The 22479-nt window shown below is 38.7% G+C and overlaps 1 protein-coding gene and 1 long non-coding RNA gene across 3 annotated transcripts; both read left to right on the forward strand.

Moving 5' to 3' along the window:
• The first annotated feature begins 12398 nt into the window (after positions 1–12398).
• LOC145466022 (uncharacterized) lies at positions 12399–14452 on the forward strand. Its single transcript, XR_014041792.1, has 2 exons — positions 12399–12447; positions 13343–14452. It is a non-coding gene; the product is annotated as an uncharacterized LOC145466022 (long non-coding RNA).
• Positions 14453–17641: 3189 nt separating this feature from the next.
• LOC145466008 (uncharacterized) lies at positions 17642–21482 on the forward strand. 2 transcript variants are annotated; one of them, XR_014041764.1, is made up of 3 exons: positions 17642–17669; positions 19696–19840; positions 20039–21482. XR_014041764.1 is itself a non-coding variant. In XM_081449805.1 (2 exons), exons 1-2 carry the CDS (start codon positions 19563–19565, stop codon positions 20118–20120), a joined length of 360 nt encoding a protein of 119 aa, XP_081305931.1. In that variant the 5' UTR covers positions 18866–19562; the 3' UTR covers positions 20121–21482. The 2 variants fall into 2 exon arrangements, 1 of the variants encoding a protein (XP_081305931.1); XM_081449805.1 differs by lacking the exon at positions 17642–17669 and having other exon boundaries at positions 18866–19840.
• The last annotated feature ends 997 nt before the right edge of the window (positions 21483–22479 follow it).

Raw genomic sequence — 22479 nt, forward strand, 5'->3', positions numbered from 1 at the left:
GTGAATCCTGGCATTCTATTCCTTAAAGTTTACCTATAGTTTTTGCTAATATCACATCAAAAACGTGACCAATCAGATCATTACTCCACCTCTGCATAGTTTGTGCTTCCGTCAATAGCAAATATGTATTTAATTTTACCGCAGTTTAGGAATTTTAATCTTAAACTCAGTTTACTAACAAAAAAACGGTGAAAATAGTCTTGTCTGTAGTCCATAAACATATTTTCGTTCACGTGGCTGGTCTAAACGCATCACGTGACTGAATATGCCCCAGGTAAAACTGGGCAAAATATATGAGTAATATTCCTCATTTTCAAAAGATCCAGCGTGTTGCGTGATATATTTGACTGAGGATAATAAACACAATAGCACCATATTTTGACTTTAAAAATATGTAAGGATATATGTCTTTGGCATTATGTGCTCCTCAAAGCTCACGATTTTCCTTGAGCTTTGCTCTAAGTAAACTGTTTGCTTCTGGGAACTGATACTGTCTGTGGACAAATATTTTCATCAGAGTGCACAACACTTTTCAGAGAAACGGACATCTCACAACAAAGATCTTTTATCGTTGCAAAATAGCAATCTAAAAAACCAACAAATCTGACATAAACTGTGACAAGAAATGAGGAATACACACACCTATGGGAATATTGCTGTTCCTGTGTAATTTCCACAGATCTCTTCATGATCAGTAGTGTTATCTTTTTCCTTATTTTCCTTGTAGATCATATGTGAAAGGGAGCATATAAACATATCAAAATAATTGCACATTTGATTAGTAAACAGTTAGCAACCACTTGTACACTTTTTTCCACTAAAAAAAATTCATGAAATTAAATAATTTAACATGAGACATGCCTGTATGGAATCGCATAGCTGTTATATTCATTGAAACAAAAATCCAGTCCAAGATGATGAATACAACCACTATGATTCCCAGCAGCCGCATCTCATAGAGGGAAATGGCCATTATCCAGCCAAATTTGCCAACAAAATTTTAAATTGGGTAAAAGCAAATAAAGGTCTTTGCCAATTTACTATTACTAAGTTATCATCAAATCCTCTACGCCTTAAATTCTCTACTGATCCCATCAACAGTTATGAATTAATCATATTATTAATTTTGCTTGAAAAAATTTGGTTGATATTGCAGACAATCCCTCAAAATTTAGATTCAAAACTCAGGTTTTACCAATCAAAAACCAACATTTCCTGAGACTTGTTTGCAGCATTCTGCAACTTTGATTCATTCACCAAAAGGATTCCCATCCCTTGCATGTTTTCAATAACATTTTAATTTCTTAATTTTCGTCCAGGTGAGCCGACCAGTTGATGTATTTGTCCCATGAGAAAGACAACATTATATTTTCCTCACTTGCACTTAAATGAACCAAAAAGAAACAACATTTTTTTCACAGAGTGAGACTACAATAAAAATGATCAATTAAAATAATATTAATAAAATTATAGCCAAAATTTTTAAATCTATTTATATGCTTTCTTTGCTGGAAAAAGATATAAAAAGTTGTGGCTGAAGAAATTATAAGATGGTTTATGCTACAAAATATAGAAGTAACAAATGAATATTCCAGCCGTTTACTTACCAAAATGTTGTGATGTTTCCACACTTTGGAGCACTGCATGATTAAACTACATCTGAGTTGACTATGAACTACAGAGGTATATTGTATCCTCTCCTAATTTATTCTGTTAATATCTTCAGTTCTTTTAGAATGGCTAGCCTGAAGGATAAAAACAACATTCATAAGCAGATTTCCCCTAGTCAGATTTTAATTGGCATTTAATTGTCTACTGCTCAAAAGACCAAGACATGAAACCTAAAACTATTGGTACTGTCCAGAGAGGTCACATAATAATATTGTTATGAGCTCAGCTTTATAATTTGCAACTAATGGCAAGTTTGATTTGTACCAAACATTGTAACAATTTCACCCACTAAAGATAAGCTGGATTATGTGTACTAAAGGCATCTGTGGTCGAGTGTCGATTGATACCCTTGATCGATACTCTCAATTGACACTCAAACAACACCCGATCCATACTCAATCGACACTCCATCGACACCTTGGTTGACACTCAATCTACATTTCTATTACTCAGTTTTGCAAATGTCACAGGGTAGGTGCATTTGATCACCTGGTATGACACCATTCTTAGCCCAGGAGACAGTTCAAAATGTCAAATGCCTGGTGGGTTCCAGGGAGTGGTTGGGCAGGAGATAGTGGAGTTCCAAATGACTGATCCATAATCCTGATACAACAAACATCAAAACAAGTTTTTACTACGATTGCTACTGATCTCGCAATCTGATTGTCATCACAGAGGTCAAAATTTGTTGTGGACTCACTTGGCCGCGCTTTGTGAGTCCACAACATTTTGACCACTGTGATGATGCGTACCATTGTCAATAAGAGTACAGACCACGCTAAACCACATTTGATTTGTTAAATTAAAACCAGTGAAGTCATTTATCAACATCAACGAACAAACATCATCATAATTTCAACTGTGGCAAGAAACAGAGCTTTTTTTCAATAGAATGGTAACTAGAGACAAAAGCAGAAACTTATCCATAGATTAAATTTTCAGAGTCAACAACTCTTTCAATGGTACAATGAATATAATAATTAAGTCAGGTCGAGATGGATTGTCACGCATGGCTGACTGAGGTTTTCCTTCAATGCAGATTTCCTTTATATTTACATGAGCTTTCTTTCAAGGGAATTGTTTGAGCTCAGAAATTACCAGAGGCATTGTGCACAAAAATTTATACGCAGATAGATTTAAGTTTAAGCTTAATTATTAAGTTACGTTTATTTCAAGCACTGATCATGCTAAAATCTATGCTATGACAGACACTTCAATTCAATGTACAAGACTTGATTGAGTAAGAAAAATATAATCTTTGTCAACTTTTGTAAATAAGTATATGTGGATTGAAAATAAAATTTTGTCTTTTCTTAACGAAGAGCTCTGCCGATCAACTGTGATTCAATCAAGTGCAATTAATCTTCGACCAAAATGTTTTCACTGCCGAGGATCTGTCCTGCTATGAATAGACGCAATTCATAGCTCTTTATGTAACCATTCGTGGGTTCAATTTACTTTTTAAACTCCGTTATTCTCTGAACATTGAAAAAAAAATGAACGAAATTCAAAGCCTTACCTTTCCTGGTCCAAAACACAATGAAAATTTCACCAGAGCCGCCGTAATGACGGCAGGTTTCTTTTACAGGTCACAGGTCACAATCAAAAAGCACTCAGTAAAACTCGCGATGTAAATTTTACCCGAGATTCCCAAGAGGTTTATCGATGTTTCCATGCAACAAACCCTAACTAAAATTGTTTTACTGTAGAATTTTAATGAAAAAAATTCTAGGGGTGATATATGTACGAAATGGGTTGAAATGTAGCTTTCAGACATGTAGCGTTACATATATTTTATCGTAATAAGATAATTCATTATGATAGCAAACTGTTTTATTTCTATCTTTTTTTGAAATCTTTACAACGAGTATGTACTAAACAGAAACAAGACGGTCCCCTATAGCTCTTCTGAAAACAATTTCACGCATAAGTAATTGGCCTTTTCATGCATCACAAAAAATTCGAAAACAGCTTCACGTTCACAGATCAGAAAAAAAAGAAGCAATCACTTTTCACGTAAAAATGCAAAGGCTAAATCATGTGGCACATAAAAATACAAATTCTATCCACCTTTCGCAAAACATACAGAACCCTCCATTTTGATGCATCAAAATGCCGTGTGCATGTGTGACACATCGTGACAGACTAGATTCTAGGCCCCCCTGGTTCACTGTCAACATCAGTGTAAGTCTCTTTCGTTATCATATTTTATTGAAAGGCTATAAACAATTTATGTTTTCAACAGAAATAACCCTTGGCTTTCTTTGGATCAATTTGTTTTATTACTCCAGTGCTACAGCTAATTTCCCCTATGCGTTTTTTTAGAAAAGAGCTGTTATTGCTGGTTTTCAGTGTCACGCAATTCAAAATAGATCAAAATAAAAAAACAAAACCGGTCAATAGATAAAGTCCAGAATCTGGGAGATAAAAGAAGGTAAATATGCAAAGACTCTCGCCAAAATTCTGGTCACAGAAATTTTACTTATGCGAGATATGCGAAGAAATTTTTTACCCAAATTTACAGAGATTTGTATGGAGACGCCATGCTGGTGCCCATCCGTATGGGCACCAACATGGCGGCCGGAAACCAACAGAAACATCTGTCACTGAGTTTTGCTACAAAAGCGTGAATTTATCCCTCGAGGAACTCTAAAGCATTGAAATAATACTTTTTCTAAGACATAAACTGTTCAGATAGCCAAGTTCCCCGAAATAAGTCACTTTTTTAACCATCATGACAGCTCTCTAGACCGTCATGTAAATGTCGCGTCACGCAAAAGCTTAGAAATTCAAGCGTAGTGTATCACAAAACGAAGAACCCATTCGGGGCGAAAATTTGTATGAACATTAGTTTTCAGCTGCTCTTATGCATCATTAAAGTAAAATCGCAGGAAGATCAAAAGTTTTGTTGTTTCAATTTTAGTGACGTCACGTGAAAACCAGCTATAGTTACACTTGGGACGCACTTGTATGCATCTGTTTTATGACGTTTTGGCATATTTTTGGTGGCCTGTGACCTGTGACCTGTGAACTGTGAAAGAAACCTGACGCCATAATGAAGCCAAATGAAGAAAAATGTCTGCTTTCCTCGTAGCCGAATTCGTTGACCTTTAGTCTCCTCTGTGATTGGCCAGAAAAATGTGGGAAGCCGCTGGCAGCCGCGTTTTTCCCGCTGTTTTCGAGCTGTTCTCTTGTGCCACCTCCAGGTCAAGTGAAAACTTTTTTATTAAAAAAATACACATTGGCAAGAAAGCAAGCTTTCATTTAATCGTTAAAACAGAAAAAAAATAACAAAAATACCAAAACGTAGGCTGTTAGGGCGTTAAAAGAGGAGTCGCAGGATATGGCCATATTTGACCTCGCTTTTGACGTGACATGACGTAGCATCAAAGTTGTACAAAGCCATGGCGCCTTTGAACGCCTTTGACATATGAGATCAAAGGTATGCAAAGCCGTGGTGTCTTTGAACGCCTTTGACATAAGTGATCAAAGGTATGCAAAGCCGCGGTGTCTTTGAACGCCTTTGACATAAGTGATCAAAGGTATGCAAAGCCGCGGTGTCTTTGAACGCCTTTAACCCGCGTCAAAACTGTAGTCAAAGTTATTGAGATTTTTGACCTCGCCTTTGACAGGGATCAAATCTATGGCAAATCCATAAGATATTTGATTCCTCCTTTGACGTGGGTCAAAGGTGGAGTCAAAGTTAAGATCACATTTGCCCTCTTCTTTGTCATGGATCAAATGTATCGGCAAAGCCATGACATTTTTGACACACATTTGATGCACTTCAAAGTTTGGATGAAAGCTATGATCATATTTGACCTCGACTTTGATCAGAATCAAATTTAGAGTACCTCCAATTTTTCGTGCCGTGGCCGCCCAAGTAGGTGAAGCGATCAACTTCCTCGATGGCCTGGCCATCAACAGTGAAGGGGGTTTCCTGGCTTGCATTTATTCACATGTTCTTGGTCTTTATGACATTGATCTCTAGACTGGCTGTCCTGGCAATATTGCACAGTCTCTCGGTCTAAGCCTGCATATGTCCCATTGTATGTGAGAGTAGGCTAACATCATCAGGGAAGTCCAGGTCCTCTAGCCTCCGCAGGAGGGTCCACTGAATGCTCTTGCATTTGGCTGTTCCATTGTTGTTTTCAGCACCCAGTCGATAACTAGTGAGAAGATAAGTGGAGACAAGATACATCCTTGTATCACTCCAGTGTTGACAGTGAAGGGTGCAGACAAATCAGTGTTGTGGATGACAATACAGCTGTTATATTCATAGAAGCTCTACTGCCCGCTGACTTAGTAAATTGCAAGTCATTATCTGATTTTAAGTTAAATTTAGGAAAACACGTGAAATGAGTAAAGTAAATTGTACTTAAGAATTATTTTTTAATTATCCTTTTTGTCTAGCTTATGCATATGTGCATATATGTTGGGTTCAGTTGATGTGATGTCTTGCGGGACTTTATCAACTAAATAAATGTAGATGTAGATGTAGATGATGTTTACGATCTTCTGGGGAATACCATAGTGCCTCAAGATTCTCCAAATCATTGTTCTGTCCACCATGTCAAATGCCTTTTTGAAGTCAACAAAACTGACATACAGCGGTGACTGCCATTCTAGCGACTGTTCAATGATGATGCAGAGAGTTGCTATCTGGTCTGTGCAAGATCTACCTTTCCTGAACCCTGCTTGTTCCTCTCTCGATTTGGCGTCCACAGCTTTTCTTATCCTCCCCAGAATTAACCTAGTGTAGACCTTGCCTGGCAGAGACAGAAGTTGGATTCCTCTCCAATTCCGGCAGTCGCTAAGATCCCCTTTCTTGGGAATCTTTACAATATATATAGTCCGTCTTCCATTCCGTTGGCACTTCCTCCTTCTCCCACGCATCCTGCAGTGCAGTTTCTGCTTTCATGACTTCAGGTGGAATGGTATCTGGACCTGGCGCTTTACAGTTCTTGATTTTCTTGATGGCCTCTACTACCTGTAATTGTTCGTAGGGATCTTCTTTTATCTCTTGATCTGCAGTGTTTGTTGGCGCATAGCACTGGATAATTGACACTTTCTGGAACTTTGACTGACACCAGGCTCTTAAAATTCTTTCATTTATTGACTCCCATTCCGTTAGGTTTCTGTTGGCTTTCTTGGTCAGCATTATGCCCACTCCATTTCTGTGGTCGTAGCCCTCATTGGGTGGTCCTGAGTACAGCAACACATTTCCTGATGCCAGAGTGGCTTTTCCAGATGTAGTCCATCGAACTTCACTCAGTCCTAAACCTTCAACTCCATACTTGTCCACCTCCCTTGCCACCCAGACGACGATCGAATAGTATCCCATGATGCATCTGGTTTAGGCATATATTATCACTGCGTACGTGACGTCATCATTTATTCCACGCTCTCGCGATGAAGCCATGGCGTGCTTTCACACTTGTCTGGATTCCGTGGCTTCTGCTTTTGAGAGTACCGAGTTAGTTTATATTCACTGCGTTTCGAAGGAGAATTTTGCCGTTACAGTGAAGGGTTTTACTTTTGTTTCGTTCGTCTGTCGAGAAATACATATAAGCTATGTGGAAAGCATGGACGAACGAAGAAGAGCTCTCGTTCCTGTGGTTGTGGTGAATTCGCCTACGGACGAATTATTCGCTGGAGTAAGAAACCCTGTGCTGACACGAATAAGTTACAACAGGTACATTCTCCGAAGAGAAGTTCAGGGGTTTCCTGATTTTTCTTTTGACATCTCTTGTCCACTTCTCAGCAGGCTTGTTCCATGTTGTGACGTTTGCTGCATGACATCTCTTGATTACGGCTCCATTGAACTATTGAAATTTGCGAAGATAAACACTCCGTTATTAAGGCTAGTTATCACTGCTGAGCATTTTGCAGTTTCGGAAAGAACAGTAACTAAAACACCTTCGAAAATAATCATTTTGACTCTAAAAGATGACCAAGCTCGGGAATAAAACGCCAAACGAACTGAGACTTGAAGCAGACATTCACACACGCAACACTGGTATGTTACGAAATTTCAGTCCACTTCGATGGCTTAAAAGGTCATAAAAATGTGGGTACGTCTCGGTACTTCTTTGCCAAAAATCATTTTAATGTCTATATTTTGTGGCGTGATGCCCAAAACTCGAAGACATCAACATACTGTGCAAAGAAAAGCGAATATTCATGACCTTGTTACGGGTCAACGAACACTTCTTAACAGAATGGCTTGCTAGTCCTGGTGGCACCAAATTTCGGAACCGACATAAGAAATGTCAAAGGAAGAACTGAATGTTTGTTTGAAGTGTTTTTACGCGTCTGCGAGGAAGAAAGATGGCACGTATTGCGAAATCAATTAGAGCCGCCACTGATCATTTCCTTCGCACCCCGCCGCACAACAAACCGTTTTCCATTATCTCTGACCAGGCAAAATTAATAAAATTATTAGAGCATTTGTAAAAGGCCTCAGGAAAACAGGCATCATTGCCGGCATAGCCCATAAGAAACCAATTTCCAATGAGCAGATGAGGAAACAGTTCGACTTAAGAGCTCGGATCGGCGGAGGGCAAAAATTCCGCACAGCTACAGAGGACGACCCGAGTTTTATCTCGGTCTCTTTTTTGGCCAACGAGGACGGGAGAATGAACGACACCTAGCGCCAACAATTCTGTCCTTGCGAAAAACACCTCAAGGAGTTGGTTGTTTTGAGCTGAACCGAAGTAAGCCCGGTTCTTTACCAGCCACGAAAAACCATCAGGGTGGCCTCGGAGATTCTGAAGCTCGAAGATGAATCTGACGCTAAGATGGTTTCTGTCCTTGACTCTGAATCTGGTCGACAACATACACCTCGAGATGCCAAGACTTTCAAAGCAAGGGAATCCTGAAAGCGGTCTTGTCGAGAATAATTTTGGCACAACGTCTGTATCACATGGCGATCAAAGTTTTCCGCAGCATTATTACAACAGCAATGTGCAATTGCACAATTATTCGGCTCCTCTCCGTGACTCGAACTTGATCGCTCTTCAAACTTTCTGACCAAGGTTATATCTCCTTAATTTGATAGACGTTCCTTGAATTCTACTTGATTGTAATTTCATTGAGCAAATTCGCTTGCTTCGCTTTCAAATTTTTCGTTCAACTAATTTTACAAACGGCGCACATGTCATATGATTTCCAACTTGTTGTTGTTTTTGCCAAATCGACTTCCGGTGGCTTTGTTAAATTTAAATCCAATGAAATTAAGCTATAATTTCCAAGTATACAAACGCACCGAATTTAATAAAACAATTATTCCATTCGCGCTTGTTGGATATGAGATTGGTTATAGCCAACTCGGCCCTACGGGCCTCGTTGGCTTTTTACCATCTCATATCCAACGCGCACTCATGGAATAATTTTTAATTATTATTTTTAATGGGGGGAGTCTTTTCAAATGCAAATGACATTAATCTTTTTTTAATGATATTCCCGGCCCGCATGAGCCTCCATTGCAAGCCAGTTCCAGTCCAATACCGAGAATACGAATATGGTCTATTTTCATCGACAATGAGACTACAGACGTCACACTGATGGAGCCATCATGCACTGAGAGCTTGGAAATTTTCTCAGTTTTTTCACGTTTTCGGTCTTGTAAGTTCACGATTCAAGTGACAGATTTCACTTTAACAGAAGTTCTTTAAAGAAAATCATCAAAATCGTTTAAGATGACTTTTAGTTGCGACAAGAGATTATGTCTCTCTTGGTTGCGATTATTGGATTCAGTTTTAAAGTCAAAAAACGTATTGATCAAAGTTTGATGTGGAACTGGATGAATGGACCGAGTCGAATTTTTTCTGTCGTGTTCAAATTATGAAGAAGGTTTTCAAGAATTTTCGAATGGAATGAACTTTAGTTACAGAATTCCGGTTTCTGTATTTTAGTTTTGTGTTGGACGTGCGTAGTTTCATAACGTCATGAGTTTTGGTATACTTTTGACTAACATATTTCGGGTTCTCTTGGTCTCTTACCAGCGTTTTCTATCGTCGGCAGTCTCGTTCATTTAGGTATTGTAACTGAAACAAATTGACCCAGGTATTTGTGGGTCTCTTGTCTTATGACTTCTTAATGAGGACAAAATTCGTCTTAACATGGTCAAAGAAGTTTGTGGATCCACTCGGTACGACTCGTGGATCCACAGCTACTTTCACAATCATCAACAAGAGGACAGACGCATCAAAACCTAAGTGGCGTCAAATTGTTAACTTCCATCTGACTAGGGAAACTTAGAAATTGGAAACAAAACTGTCTCGTTTGTTGTTGACAACTAAGTTGTTTTCTTGTCCAAAAGCAAATCTCTTTAGTCTTTCAAAATGTTTTCTCAATTTTTTACCGATAGCTTAAATGCTTCTTATAATAAAGTTTCCATATAAAGCGCGCTCTGATTGGCTGAAACAGCGTGCTTTATCAGAGAACAGAGTACGGGTTGATGACGGTAAGTTGGCTTCCAAATTTTTGCTTCGGAATTTTGACAAATTTGACCCAAATTAAACATCCCCTGTGACTCAGACAAACGCACTGGAAGCGAGCTATTTTTCTGCAGTAAATATGGCTCACAGAGACCATTGTTAGCAACAGTAGTGTTAAAACTGTACTAAAATAACAAGTTTTGCTAGATTCCCGCCGACAAAACATGTACAGCTGTAGCGAAATTCACAAATTCTGAACCTAAACAGTGTTTCAATAAAGACATTAATTTTGTTACGAAGGCAGAAATTATACTAAGAAGTAAAACAACGACAGAAAACAATTGAACTGTCTCTGTTTATGATGAGAAGCTTTATTTTTGTAAATTTACAATTAAAAATGCTCATTTGCTCAAACAACACTTACATGCAGTGTAGTAACGCTCGTTCTCCGGTCATCTCAGCGAAGTAAACCGACGAGTGGTCAGTGCAAAACTTGCTCTGATATTCTCTTCTGTGTTCGAAGTAGAACCAGTGGGAGCCGTTAAGTCTTTCTAACTTTTACGCTAGTTCGGGCAATCTTGCTGCATGCGGCTACAAGCCGTAAATAACTGTAGCTCCTTTCAAATTCAACCCGGCATTTCGCATTTACATCCACAAGCTTTGAGCTCCGCGTTTCGTAATTTCCACCGGAAAAGTGCTCGTTTTCATGAGCCACAATACGGCCGAATTCCTCTGGACTATAAACCTTTACCTGCCTTGAGATCCGTGTTTAAAAATTAACTTAAAAGCGAACTTTGAAGGCATCGTTCTTCTCTCGAGAGCCGCTCAAACTTCTCGAAACTGAAAGCTTAGCTGAAGTCCAGTTTGTGATTGACAGCTGTCGCTTCGTTAGCCAATCAAATTATTTGAACAATTCTAACAAGGATTGTGATTGGCTTATTTTAGCGTGCTTTATCAGAGAACAGTGAACGGCTGACGCGACTTTTGCTCGTTTGGAAAATAAAGTTTGGTTTGAAAATTCAGCCGAATGCGTGGGGAAATTATCTGATTCTTCATCATAAAACAAATAAAGAAGCCTCGACTGTGCTCTGTTCTGCTGTAAAGCACTTAGGAAGCGGTAGAGCATTCAAGAAGTAGGGAAAAACACTCGACTACGTCTCGTGTTTTCCCCTACACTTCTTTCGTGCTCTACCGCTTCCTGCGTGCTTTACAACAGAACAGAGCACAGTCGGGGCTTCTTTATTTGTTAAATAGTAGCTTTTTGACTATCGATCATTTTTTTTTTATTATCGCAATTAGATCGTAGTTGTGGGCAACTAACTCTCTAGTTTTTGAGGCCCTATAATTGATTACTTTTCAACTTGCTGTTTAAAAAGTGACCCTCTAGCGAAAATCATGTTTCGAAACGAAAGTTTTCGAAAAGGGGTAAAATAATGCCGCTTCCGGAAAAAGTTAACAACACAAAGAAAAGGGTTCTTTGATTTCCTTGGTTGAGTAAAATTTGACAGATGGGAATTCAATCATTATTGCTTTATATTATTATATAAAACTTAGTGGTATACCGAGTGGTAGCGAATTGATGAAAACGATATCCCACATGTGAGGATATCAATTTTATCCACACGTGTGATATCATTTTTTATATCAGTTTTGATCCTTTAACTTCACCTACAGTTTTTGGTGTATGATCGAAACATCTTCGTATCTTCTTTGGAATTCTTCGGTCATCCTCATTCATCTTCGGAAAATGTTCGGAAACGTGCGGAAATCTTCGGAAAATCGCCTAAAATGTCGTTATATATTATTTTATTATACGATCGCTTGGAGATACGGAACTTCTCTTCCCATGGTAAAAAAATATTTCAACATTAGAAGAGAAATTTCGTATCTCCGCGCGCGCGCATGTAATATGCTCTGTATGGGCACGGCGGAAAAACCGCTGATTGGCTGAAAAATCCGTTGTCTTGGAGCATGCTTAACCGCTCGCCGCTGACAATTTGCGGCTGCAAACAAGTTTCGAAAATGTCTGAACAATTTGCAAGTGGGAGCATCGAACAGCAAGAAATATTGTGGATTTTTACCCAGTTAGAACCTCTACTTGTCACAGAGTATGCGGATTAAGCAAAAGTAAGTATGTTGCAAATGTTAGCCGTGTTTTGTCGCTTTCTTTGAGTGTTATTCTTTGTGTTGGGATTTCTTTTGTCCGTTGGTGTCGTGTTCATTTTGTGCCAAGCGGAAGCACGTGCTTAGTTTATTTACAATACTCTTCTGCAGATATTGGTGTACAGAAGACTTAACACAATGAACACAGCATAATGAAAAGCTATATTGAAAGGTAAGCCAAGTTTTCCTTCCTTTCCTTCCGTAAATGGTTGATTTTTGCTAGTGGCAACATTTTCTAGTCCGTGTGTGGCTTCGGAAACTTTTTGGCTCGATGAGTTTACATTTTAAAAGTTGAAGATTTTGTTCGCTATCATTTGAATTACCCGTCATATCTTGACTTGCCTCTGGGAAGAGACCCGTTAGGTTTTTTGTCTGCCACGTTCATATAAATAAGTGACGAAAACCGTTGACACTGTACTGTAAATGAGCTTAATTTTGTAGATTTAAGGATATAAATCTTACATGCAATGAATGTTTTAAAAGCGTAGCCAACTTATGTTCAGTCCGGATATCAGCATACTATTCAAGGTGACACATTTCTTTCTACGTTTGGAAATATCCTCTGGCTTGTGTTGTCTATAATTTAAAAGTTCTTGCAGCGGTGCAAGAATCTGATATCTGATATTGTTGTTATTGAATGGACTAATTGCGTGGTTTTGAAAGAATTTTTAAAAGTTATCTTGTAAAATTATTTTTTCACCTGAAGGCAGACTTTTTTGGGTTTAATTAGTCTGATGATGATGAGGTTAATGAAATGTTTTTATTTATTCATTTTTTACTGAGTGAAACCTCAAGAAGTAACACTCCTTTTGTTGTACTTCATGATTATGTTGTACTACATGATTTAAACTTCCCAGTTACAAAGCCAGCAAAATGACTGAGGTATTCACAATATAGGTTGAAAGAAGTTGCGTAGTCTTTAACGCTCTACGCAGTGTTGTATAATGTATGAACAGTGCAGATACTAAGTTAATGACATTTCTTCTTGCAATGTAATAAGTATTCAAAGGATGAAGCTAAAGTATAGCTTAATTTAATTTTACATTTTTTCCTCTTTTTTTACACAGTTAGACCTCAGATTTTCACACTCTCCTCTTCTCTTTCAATTACTTGATTCTCTGGCTGGAGACAGTGTGATGTGGCCGTGTACATCAACTTGAAGAAGTTTTTTTCATGGATGAAATGAATGCCATCTTCCTTGGAGAGGATACTAAATGATATGTCCCCTTTCATAAGAAGATTAAGGAATAATAAAAGGGATAATTAAGGAACCAAATGCATGGAACATGTATTTCAGGATTCCCCAGTAATTAATAAAGAAAAATGTTTGAAGACAGAAAAATTATAGTTTGGTAAGCAACTTGGTTGGGATTTGACTTCTTAAAAATTTGTAGATCATAATATTTTGGTGTGGAAGTTTATGCGATATTTAACAATTATTCTTTGCAATTGAGGTGAATGGTGGCTGTTATTCACTGAGATTGACAAGTTTTTAGTATATGTACAAAGTGATCTCAACAACAGATGAAAAGGAAACCATTAAAAGATAATTTAATTGACCTCTCAATTCATGTGTTGAAAACATGCAAGTGGTATGAAGATGTGCACAATTCTTGACAGAATCTTCTAACATGGCAAGTCTAGTTAACCTGCAATAAAATCCTCGTTGATCACAATCTAGCAAAATGGTCTTTTAACACAGTTCAAATCAGCAATCTAAGTGAAAAGTCTGTTTGCAAAACAATTTCATTGCTCAATCAAAGTTTTCATTTTCACTTGAAATGAAAATTGAAAATTCAAAACTTTGAAGACTTTTCTTTGTATTTTCTGGTACAGTATCTTCTTGTGTTCTCAGGATTTCTGTTTCAGAAACAGTGGCGGAACATTGTTTGGATCACGCATCATTCACTCATTAGGGAGTGAATAATTATCAATTATTCCACGAGAGCGTGTTGGATATGAGATAATAGATAGCCAACAAGGCACATAGCGCTGAGTTGGCTTTAATCTTCTCATATCCAAAAGGGGCGAGTGGAATAATTGTTTTATTAAAAAGGCCCCTAAAATATAGAAAACTAGACTTAAATAACAATAAAAATGCTCAAAAAATCATGCATACGCTTTCCATATTTGTAGAGCATGGTATAATGGCTCATAACCCCTGATGGCTAAAACAATGAAAACTCTCAAATTGCATTATCCAATGATCCAGTTTTTTAATGATGCTCATTGTGTGTTTGTGTTGGATTTTATTTTTATTTCAGTTTAGTTTTCTATATTTGGACGGTGTTTTTAATGAAACAATTCTAGTCACGCTTGTTTGGTCTCTTTGTTTGGGAATGGGAGAGGTTAACTTAACAGTAGTTTTTACATGTAGTTATTTTGGAATTGCAAATCTCTAGGTTGCATTTTAATCAGATTAACATTTTGCTGAGACATCATTTGCCTGATTAATTTACCAAAAAGTGAATTGCGGTGCCAGAAGATAACCATATCCACCTCAAGGGAGGTCAATGGAAATTCTGAGGAGTTGTGGGGGAGGGGGGGGGGGGGGTGGGGGAGAATTCGAAACTTAAAATTTTAAAAGGAAAGTATGAAGGTGAACTGGCATTTTCAGTGGGGTGTTCAGAGGAAGGGGTTTGCTCCAAATGCATGTGTTATGATATGAGCCCTTGTTGCTGCACTGATGTTGATAGAGATTTGAATATCTTCTGTATCTGCTATAGTCTTATTTTCTACAGTAGTGGGTTATCAGTCCTCAGCCCAACACCCAACCTAGAAAGCCAGGTGATCACAATTTGTCTGGTCCCTATCCTTCAACCTACCAGAAGTGCAAGACTCCAGCTGACATAGCTCATAGGGTCATGGATACAAAAACCATCCCTCCGCAATAAGGTGGTGACCCCTTAAGATGGTTGGAAGTTGGGGGAGGGAGTAAACAAAATTTGGTGGAAAGGTCTGCAAGGGTATGGAATTTATCTGGAACACAATGTGAAACAGTAGAATTTTGTTGCAGTGTAGGTTACTGAACCTTCTCCTTAAAAGTATCTAGGAGAGATGGCGTATGGTATTTGCTTGGAACAAGACTTAAACTTACTATTGGGGGAGGAGGGATGGTGCAGTTTTCATGTGTTTTCTTAAAATGGTGCTTTTTGCAAAAAGGCATGCTTTCCAACGTGGTCAGTGTAAGACACAGACTTTGGACGGCAGGTCAGGTGTTAAAATGCAGACTGTAGACTTTTTAAGTGTTACTGTGTGTTAACAGTAAACAGACCAACCTTATTCAAGCCGAAAGAAGTGAGAGTTTAGCCTAAATAGTTCTAGGGTTAGACTGAATATCACTTGGGTTAGCTGGGAAGGATCTAGGGGGCTTTGGCTGGTTCGGTTGAACCCCCTAGATTAAAAAAAAGAAATAAAACATAACATGCTAACTTGGCTCCAGAATAACAGATCCCATTTCCAATTCAAGGACCACGTTTCAAAAATTTCCGGCGTGAAAGCCACCGGTCCCCCCCACAGGGGACCGCCTTTTGGCAGTTCGTATCTCGAAACCCCTGCTCTGTATCCTCCCCAGGGTTAGCCTGAATATTTTCTCCAGTTAGCCTGTTTAAGGTTAGCTCTCGATAAAACACGATTCAGTTATAATGTCTGCAGTATCTATTTCTCCCTTACTCTGCAGTCTGCAGCGCACAGTCTGCGTTTTACACTGACTGAATTTCGATGTAACTACAAGCCTTCACATAAACGAATGTTCCGCCAGTATAAAGTGGAACGAGAACCCCTTTTGGCGGATTACTTTTTTCGTTAACACAATGGAGAAATGTTTGCAATAACGAAGCCCGCAGCTAGCTGCGGGGAAAGCTGCGTAGCCAAGGAACAAGAATCGTAGTAAGAAGTAGCATAAGCCATATTATTATATGGAGAAGAGTGTTTTACTGAGAACTAAACCACTCGTAAATTCCATACGCCACTTCATCCGGGACCCGAGTGGCGTATTTTCCGTATGTCACCTTTCTGAGTGTCGTATCGTTCAATGACATCACGATTCCCGCCTTTTGCTTTTGTTGAATTGGTTTCAATATTTAGTCTCCATATAATAAAAAGAACATTACACGTTGGCTCGAAGATATGAATTTTATGTTCTCGTGGCAAGAACAATATCTCACGAGTGAGCGCAGCGAACGAGTGAGATATTGTTCTTGCCACGAGAACATAAAATTCATATCTTCTCGCCACCGTGTAATATCCTCTATATATCAAACACAGGCTGACATAAACGAAGAGCAATTTATTTTATCCTTCAAACTGTATTACATATACAATACAACTTTCTACAATGCCATATTAAACCTCTATAAGCTTAATACAAGTTTTCAGCTCAAATCAGTACATGGCATCCACTGAAGCGGCAAAACAAGGCACGAATGAATAGCACACAAGCGAAACACACAACAAAATTAGGCATTAGTGTGTACTACTTACGAATTCGTCCTCCACTTTTCTTCAGGCAACGATACAAAAGTCCATGAACAAATAGCATTTAAAAATTTTCATCAGCACGAAAAAAAAGTCATATTTTATACGTTCCGTAAAATTAAACAAGCTACAAGAAATTGCGGTTCAAAACCTTAAAGAACTTGACACGACCTTAAGAAAAGGAAAAACGGTACCTCGGGTGAATTTGGAAAAGCTGAAAGTTTCCTTTCGGAAGAGCTGTCTTTATCGCCTGAGAAAACTGACAACACCGTTTCGATCCTCTCGATTACAGTCAAAACATCAGCACGGATCATTGCCTAAAGTAGCCGAGTTGTTTGTAACTGCCTTGAACGAGCAAGATGTTGCCAAAAGCCATGACAATGACGTGTTCGTTTTTGATTCGTCGTCCGCCATTTTGAAAATGGAAAGGCGGGAAGACGAACCGAAATCTACTGCGCATGAGCAGCGGTTTTTCCGCCGTGCTCTCTGCTCTTTATATGTTGATGCAACTGCAGTGTGTATTGTAAGATGCTAACTGAGTTTTTTCCTGATTGTTCTATGCTTACGGGTTGTTCCAGGATCGAATCTTACGAGGAATGGCGTCGTTTTATTCACTCGCCGTTCTGATCGCTACATTAAATTTCATTCGCGCTGCTTGCCAAGGCTCAGAGCACCTGGAACAGGCAAAGTTTCTTTTCTCATTAATTTTATGGTTCAAGCGCGGGCGGCACAGGCCGAAGAGATGTTTTACGATTACCATAAGTCAATTGATTCCTTACACTGCGAGATCATTTGAGGAATTGTTTATGCCGTTACATAATCTGATGAAAAAAAGATAACATACAAACAATTTTCCCTCCATGAGAAATACACTTAATAGGCGTGGAGAGGGTAAATCGAGACCAAAAGCTCTCTCAAGTGAGTATTTGCCGACTTCATCAATTCATGGATTATTCATGGCTATATTTTAAATAGTATTTAATGACCTTGCCCAGGTTCGAAAAGTGGATAACGCTATCCACTGGATAAATCACTATCCAGTAAATAGCATGGTTTGTTTTGTTAACACTTATCCACTGGATAGCGATTTATCCGGTGGACAGCGTTATCCAGCCTTTGAACAACTGGGGCCTGATGGGAAACGTTGCGACCCAAACTGGTATCTGGTCGTGCATGGGGAAAAAACAGTAACCGAAAACAGCATTTAATTAAAGTAGTGGAGATTTTCATTTATTGTATCCGACGGTAGTGGATGGAGGTTTTCATCGCAAATATGCTGTCGTAATTGTGGGCAACTAACTCTCTAGTTTTTGAGGCCCTATAATTGATTACTTTTCAACTTGCTGTCTAAAAAGTGACCCTCGAGCCAAAATCATGTCTCGAGACGAAAGTTTTCGAAAAGGGGTAAAATAGTGCCGCTTCCGGAAAAAGTTAACAACACAAAGAAAAGGGAGTCCTTGGTTGAGCAAAATTTGGTAGATGGGAACTTAATCATTATTGCTTTATATTATTATATAAAACTTAGTGGTATACTAAGTGGTAGCAAATTGATAAAAACGATATCCCATATATGAGGATATCAATGTTATCCACACGTGTGATATCATTTTTTATATCAGTTTTGTTCCTTCAACTTCACCTACAGTTTTTGGTGTATGATCGAAACATCTTCGTATCTTCTTTGGAATTCTTCGGTCATCCTCATTCATCTTCGGAAAACGTTCAGAAATGTGCAGAAATCTTCGGAAATGGTTCGGAAATCTTCGGAAAATCGCCTGAAAAGTTGTTATATATTATTTTATTACATGGTAGCTTGGAGATACGGAATTTCTCTTCCCACGGTAAAAAATATTTCAACACTAGAATATAATAGAAATTTCGTATCTCCGCGCGCGCGCATGTAATTTGCTCTGTATATGTTGATGCAACTGCAGTGTGTATTGTAAGATGCTAACCGAGTTTCTTCCTGCCTGTTCTATGCTTACGGGTCGTTCCAGGATCGAACCTTACGAGAAATGGTGTCGTTTTATTCACTCGCCGTTCTGATCGCCATAGTAAATTTCATTTGCGCTGCTTGCCAAGGCTCGGAACACCTGGAACAGGCAAAGTTTTTTTCTCATTAATTTTATGACTCGAGCGAGAAAGGCACAGGCCGAAGAGATGTTTTTTTCGATTACCATAAGTCAAATTTGCCGCAAACGGTTAAGTGATTCCTTGCCATTATATAATCTGATGAAAAAAGATAACATACAAACAATTTTCCCTCCATGAGAAATACCCATAATAGGCGTGGAGAGGGTAAATGGTTATCTACTTACTTATACTTTCTGCTGTTTACAAAAAGAAAGGGAACAGAATCGAGTGAGTATTTGTCGACTTCCGTCAATTCATGGATTATTTATGGCCATATTTTAAATAGTATTATGTGCTGGCCCAGGTTGTTCGAAAAGTGGATAACGTTATCCAAGTGATAAATCACTATCCAGTAAATAGCGTGGTTTGTTTTATTAACACTTATCCACTGGATAGCGATTTATCCGGTGGACAGCGTTATCCAGCCTTTAAACAACTGAGGCCTGATGGAAAAGGTTGCGACCCAAACTGGTATCTGGTCGTGCATGGGGAAAAAACAATAATCGAAAACAGCATTTAATTAAAGTAGTGGAGGTTTTCATTTATTGTATGCGGCGGTAGTGGATGGAGGTTTTCATTGCAAATATGCTGCGGTGTTTCCCTTTTAAGTGGTTTAAAGTGATCTCTTAATTTGAAATGAGCTAATACTGTTCTAAAATAATACAACGATTTGGGTCTATGACCAGGAAGCGGAAGGGACCAATTTTGGCATTCAGTTATCCCAGTATCTTCAGGTATCATTTCAAAGATCAATGGAATCGTTTCAACTTATGGCAAGAATTTTCAATTGACATAATATCTGCTTTGCTAGGTGCTCGCGTAGTTCAACCTGATCCAGCCTGGAGAGCTGGAGGGACAACATTACAAGGCTACAGTACACAGCAGTTTATGACTGCTGAGCCAATCAAGGTGGATCCCACAAGGAAGGTTGAACTGGTGCTCAGACTTGTGGCGAGGTAATACGGAATAATAATACGCGTTTGTGTGCACAGAAATCTGGCTAATCTCGGCTGATATGACTAGCTACACTTCTCTAATGAAGACGAATCCCCTGCCCAGCATTTTCCACGAAAACTGGTTGTTGTAAGAATACTAGAAGAGTAAGTAGCGGTAAAAGCTCTTTGTCGTCTTATGTTTTCTGTTGTTGTTTTCAGAGAAGACGAGGACGACCTCGTGTTTCCCAAAGATGAGTGCAAACCGCTGTCCACTTTGTGTCCCCCACCTGTCCCAGAGTAAAGAGAAACTTGGACAGAGCCTGAAATGCCAGTCGGTCAATGTGAATGTTAATCCTGTGCCTACAAGGCGCTATGAAATATTCTTAGTTTTTTGGCACTGCCTGAGTGGTGATGGTAGTCTAGCAGGAGGTTTTCTGATCACTTTCAGAAAAAAAGATACAACGGCTAGAAGTGCAGATTAGCTCAAAATAGATTACATTACTTGCAAAAAAATTCGGTCGGACAAAAAAATAAAAGTGTCCGAAAATATAACCGTCCGAAACATTTACAGTACAGTATAAAGCTTTTAAGTAGCTGCAAAGCTCTTATTTTTTTCCTGGTTTCCTTTATGGAACGAACTTTACTTGTGAAACTGCTTAAGATACGTAATGCCTTGATGGAATTTGTGTTATTTTCTCGTCGGTGTATTCTAAAACCTTGAGGTAAAACTATTATATCATTTTCACTGATGTTGTTTCACTCAAATTCGTGTTTTGTACCGGAAATTTGCTTACGTTATGTTTCAGCAGTGTCCGAATTTTGCGTCCGAAATTTGTCTGAAATGAGATAAAAAGTGTCCGAAAATGAACTTTCCGAAATAAAACGTCCGAAGTTTTTTGCAATTAATGTTTTCATAGTTATCATTGGAATTAATTGATATTCCCAGAATTTGTGTAAGCAGTTAGTGTCACTCAAATTCAAACTGAAATCGACTCGTTATTTTGCAATATTTAACTCAGAGACCAGTCATGTTAGACCAGCATTTTGCTAGTGATGGTGTCATAGCTAAGGATAAGTCGTAGATCATGTAGATTTAAAGAGTTACGATATTGAAGCTAGTCGGAATAAACATCCTTTGATACAGTAGGTCTCCGTTGTTTAAACTATTGTTTGTGACAACTGAATTGAGGCTAATAGCACTTCACGCTTCTCTCGAAATTGACATGTCATTGTATTGGACGTAAGGAGAACAAAACCTGATTCTGTTGACAAGGTACAAGAAAAAAGTCGAGTTTTTTAAGGTTACTCCAAACCTTTGCGGGTATCCTCCAGAAACAAATTCGTATGCGCACTGTTTTCAAGGAAACCCCCACAAACTATATATCGATACAAAGATTATGAAATGTAGAATTCAATAAAATTATATTCTGTTTTGCCGTTTGCTTTCCTAAGGCCGCAAAAGCCGTTAACGTCAAAACTACCGACTGAAATTCCAGTGAATTAATCGGGTATCAAATGCGATCGTTGACGCAAAATATCTGTGGAGCGTTAATCACAAAGCATCAGTCTCTTTAAAAGAGTGCCAGCATTTTCTTTTATTTCTATTGGTTATCTTTTTATAGATTTGTCAAGTTCCACTATCGAAAAATTCGCGTAACGTGTTGCGTCAGAGGTCGCCAGAGAAAGGTATTTGAAATAAAAAAATTCCCAGACATGCTTTTGGTCTTTATCTATCAGTTAATGTTCTACCCAAATTTCACAGCAAACCGTTGATTCATTTAAAGTGGAAGGATTCTCTAGGCTCGATTTCCGCCGCTCTCTAGTGTCTGGTCTGCGTCCCTCGCCTTCGGGGTAGGAGCGCGGGCTCCTTTCCCGAACAGCGGCTGGTGATCGAACCTAAGGATTCTCTCGAAAAACAAGTACGAGTTTTCGCATTCTTAAGATTTATAAACGTGTCACGCCTTCCCATAGGGGGGATACGTCAACTCAAAAAGCCGCTAGCCAATGAGATAACAACCCCTACCATTCACAGTATGTAAACTGGAGGCTATAATGTTACAGTCACCTTTTAGGCCCACACGGTTTAGACTGGTGGTCAACAATCATGGGCAAAACGGAAGGAAAGCGATGTGCACCAAAACAAAAACAATTGCCGAAGCGTGAAGCGTGCAGGCTTGGCCCTCTTTACAAGGAGGTAGGGTAATCCTAGCACTCCCACAAGTCTTATAATTTCTTTTCTTTTTTTGTTTTTTATGGACGCGTTTACAAGGCAGGTCGGGTTACCATTAGGCCTACCCTACCTGCCTTGTAAACGTTCTGCTAAGGTCACCTCGCCTATCCGGCCAGGACAACTTTATTCGGGGCTCCAAGAAACAACATATGATAAAATACCAGCAAAACAAACATATTAATTCGTATTATCTCACATTTATTTTCTAGTTTTGCTTTTGATTGAAAATGTTTCGATTCGTCGCACCTATTGCAAAATTGTTTATGATAATTATTTTTGCTGACAAATTCATCCCACACTAAGGCAAAATAACTGTCTGGGATTTCAACTGAGCTTAGAAATTGAAACGATTTCAGTGGGCTGATAAACCCCGTAATTCAAGTAAAAATAGGTCTTGACAATATAATCACTATCAGTTGCGTGTGTTATT

This window comes from Orbicella franksi, chromosome 13 (genome assembly GCF_964199315.1).
Source record: "Orbicella franksi chromosome 13, jaOrbFran1.1, whole genome shotgun sequence".
Classification (NCBI taxonomy): domain Eukaryota; kingdom Metazoa; phylum Cnidaria; class Anthozoa; order Scleractinia; family Merulinidae; genus Orbicella; species Orbicella franksi.

What these genes read in the sequence shown, in the direction of transcription:
- LOC145466008 (XM_081449805.1), top strand. Translation starts at nt 19,563, where the DNA reads ATGACCAGGAAGCGGAAGGGACCAATTTTGGCATTCAGTTATCCCAGT. An exon ending in GTGCTCAGACTTGTGGCGAG is followed by an intron (nt 19,841 to 20,038) that starts GTAATACGGAAT and finishes TGTTGTTTTCAG; the next exon opens with AGAAGACGAGGACGACCTCG.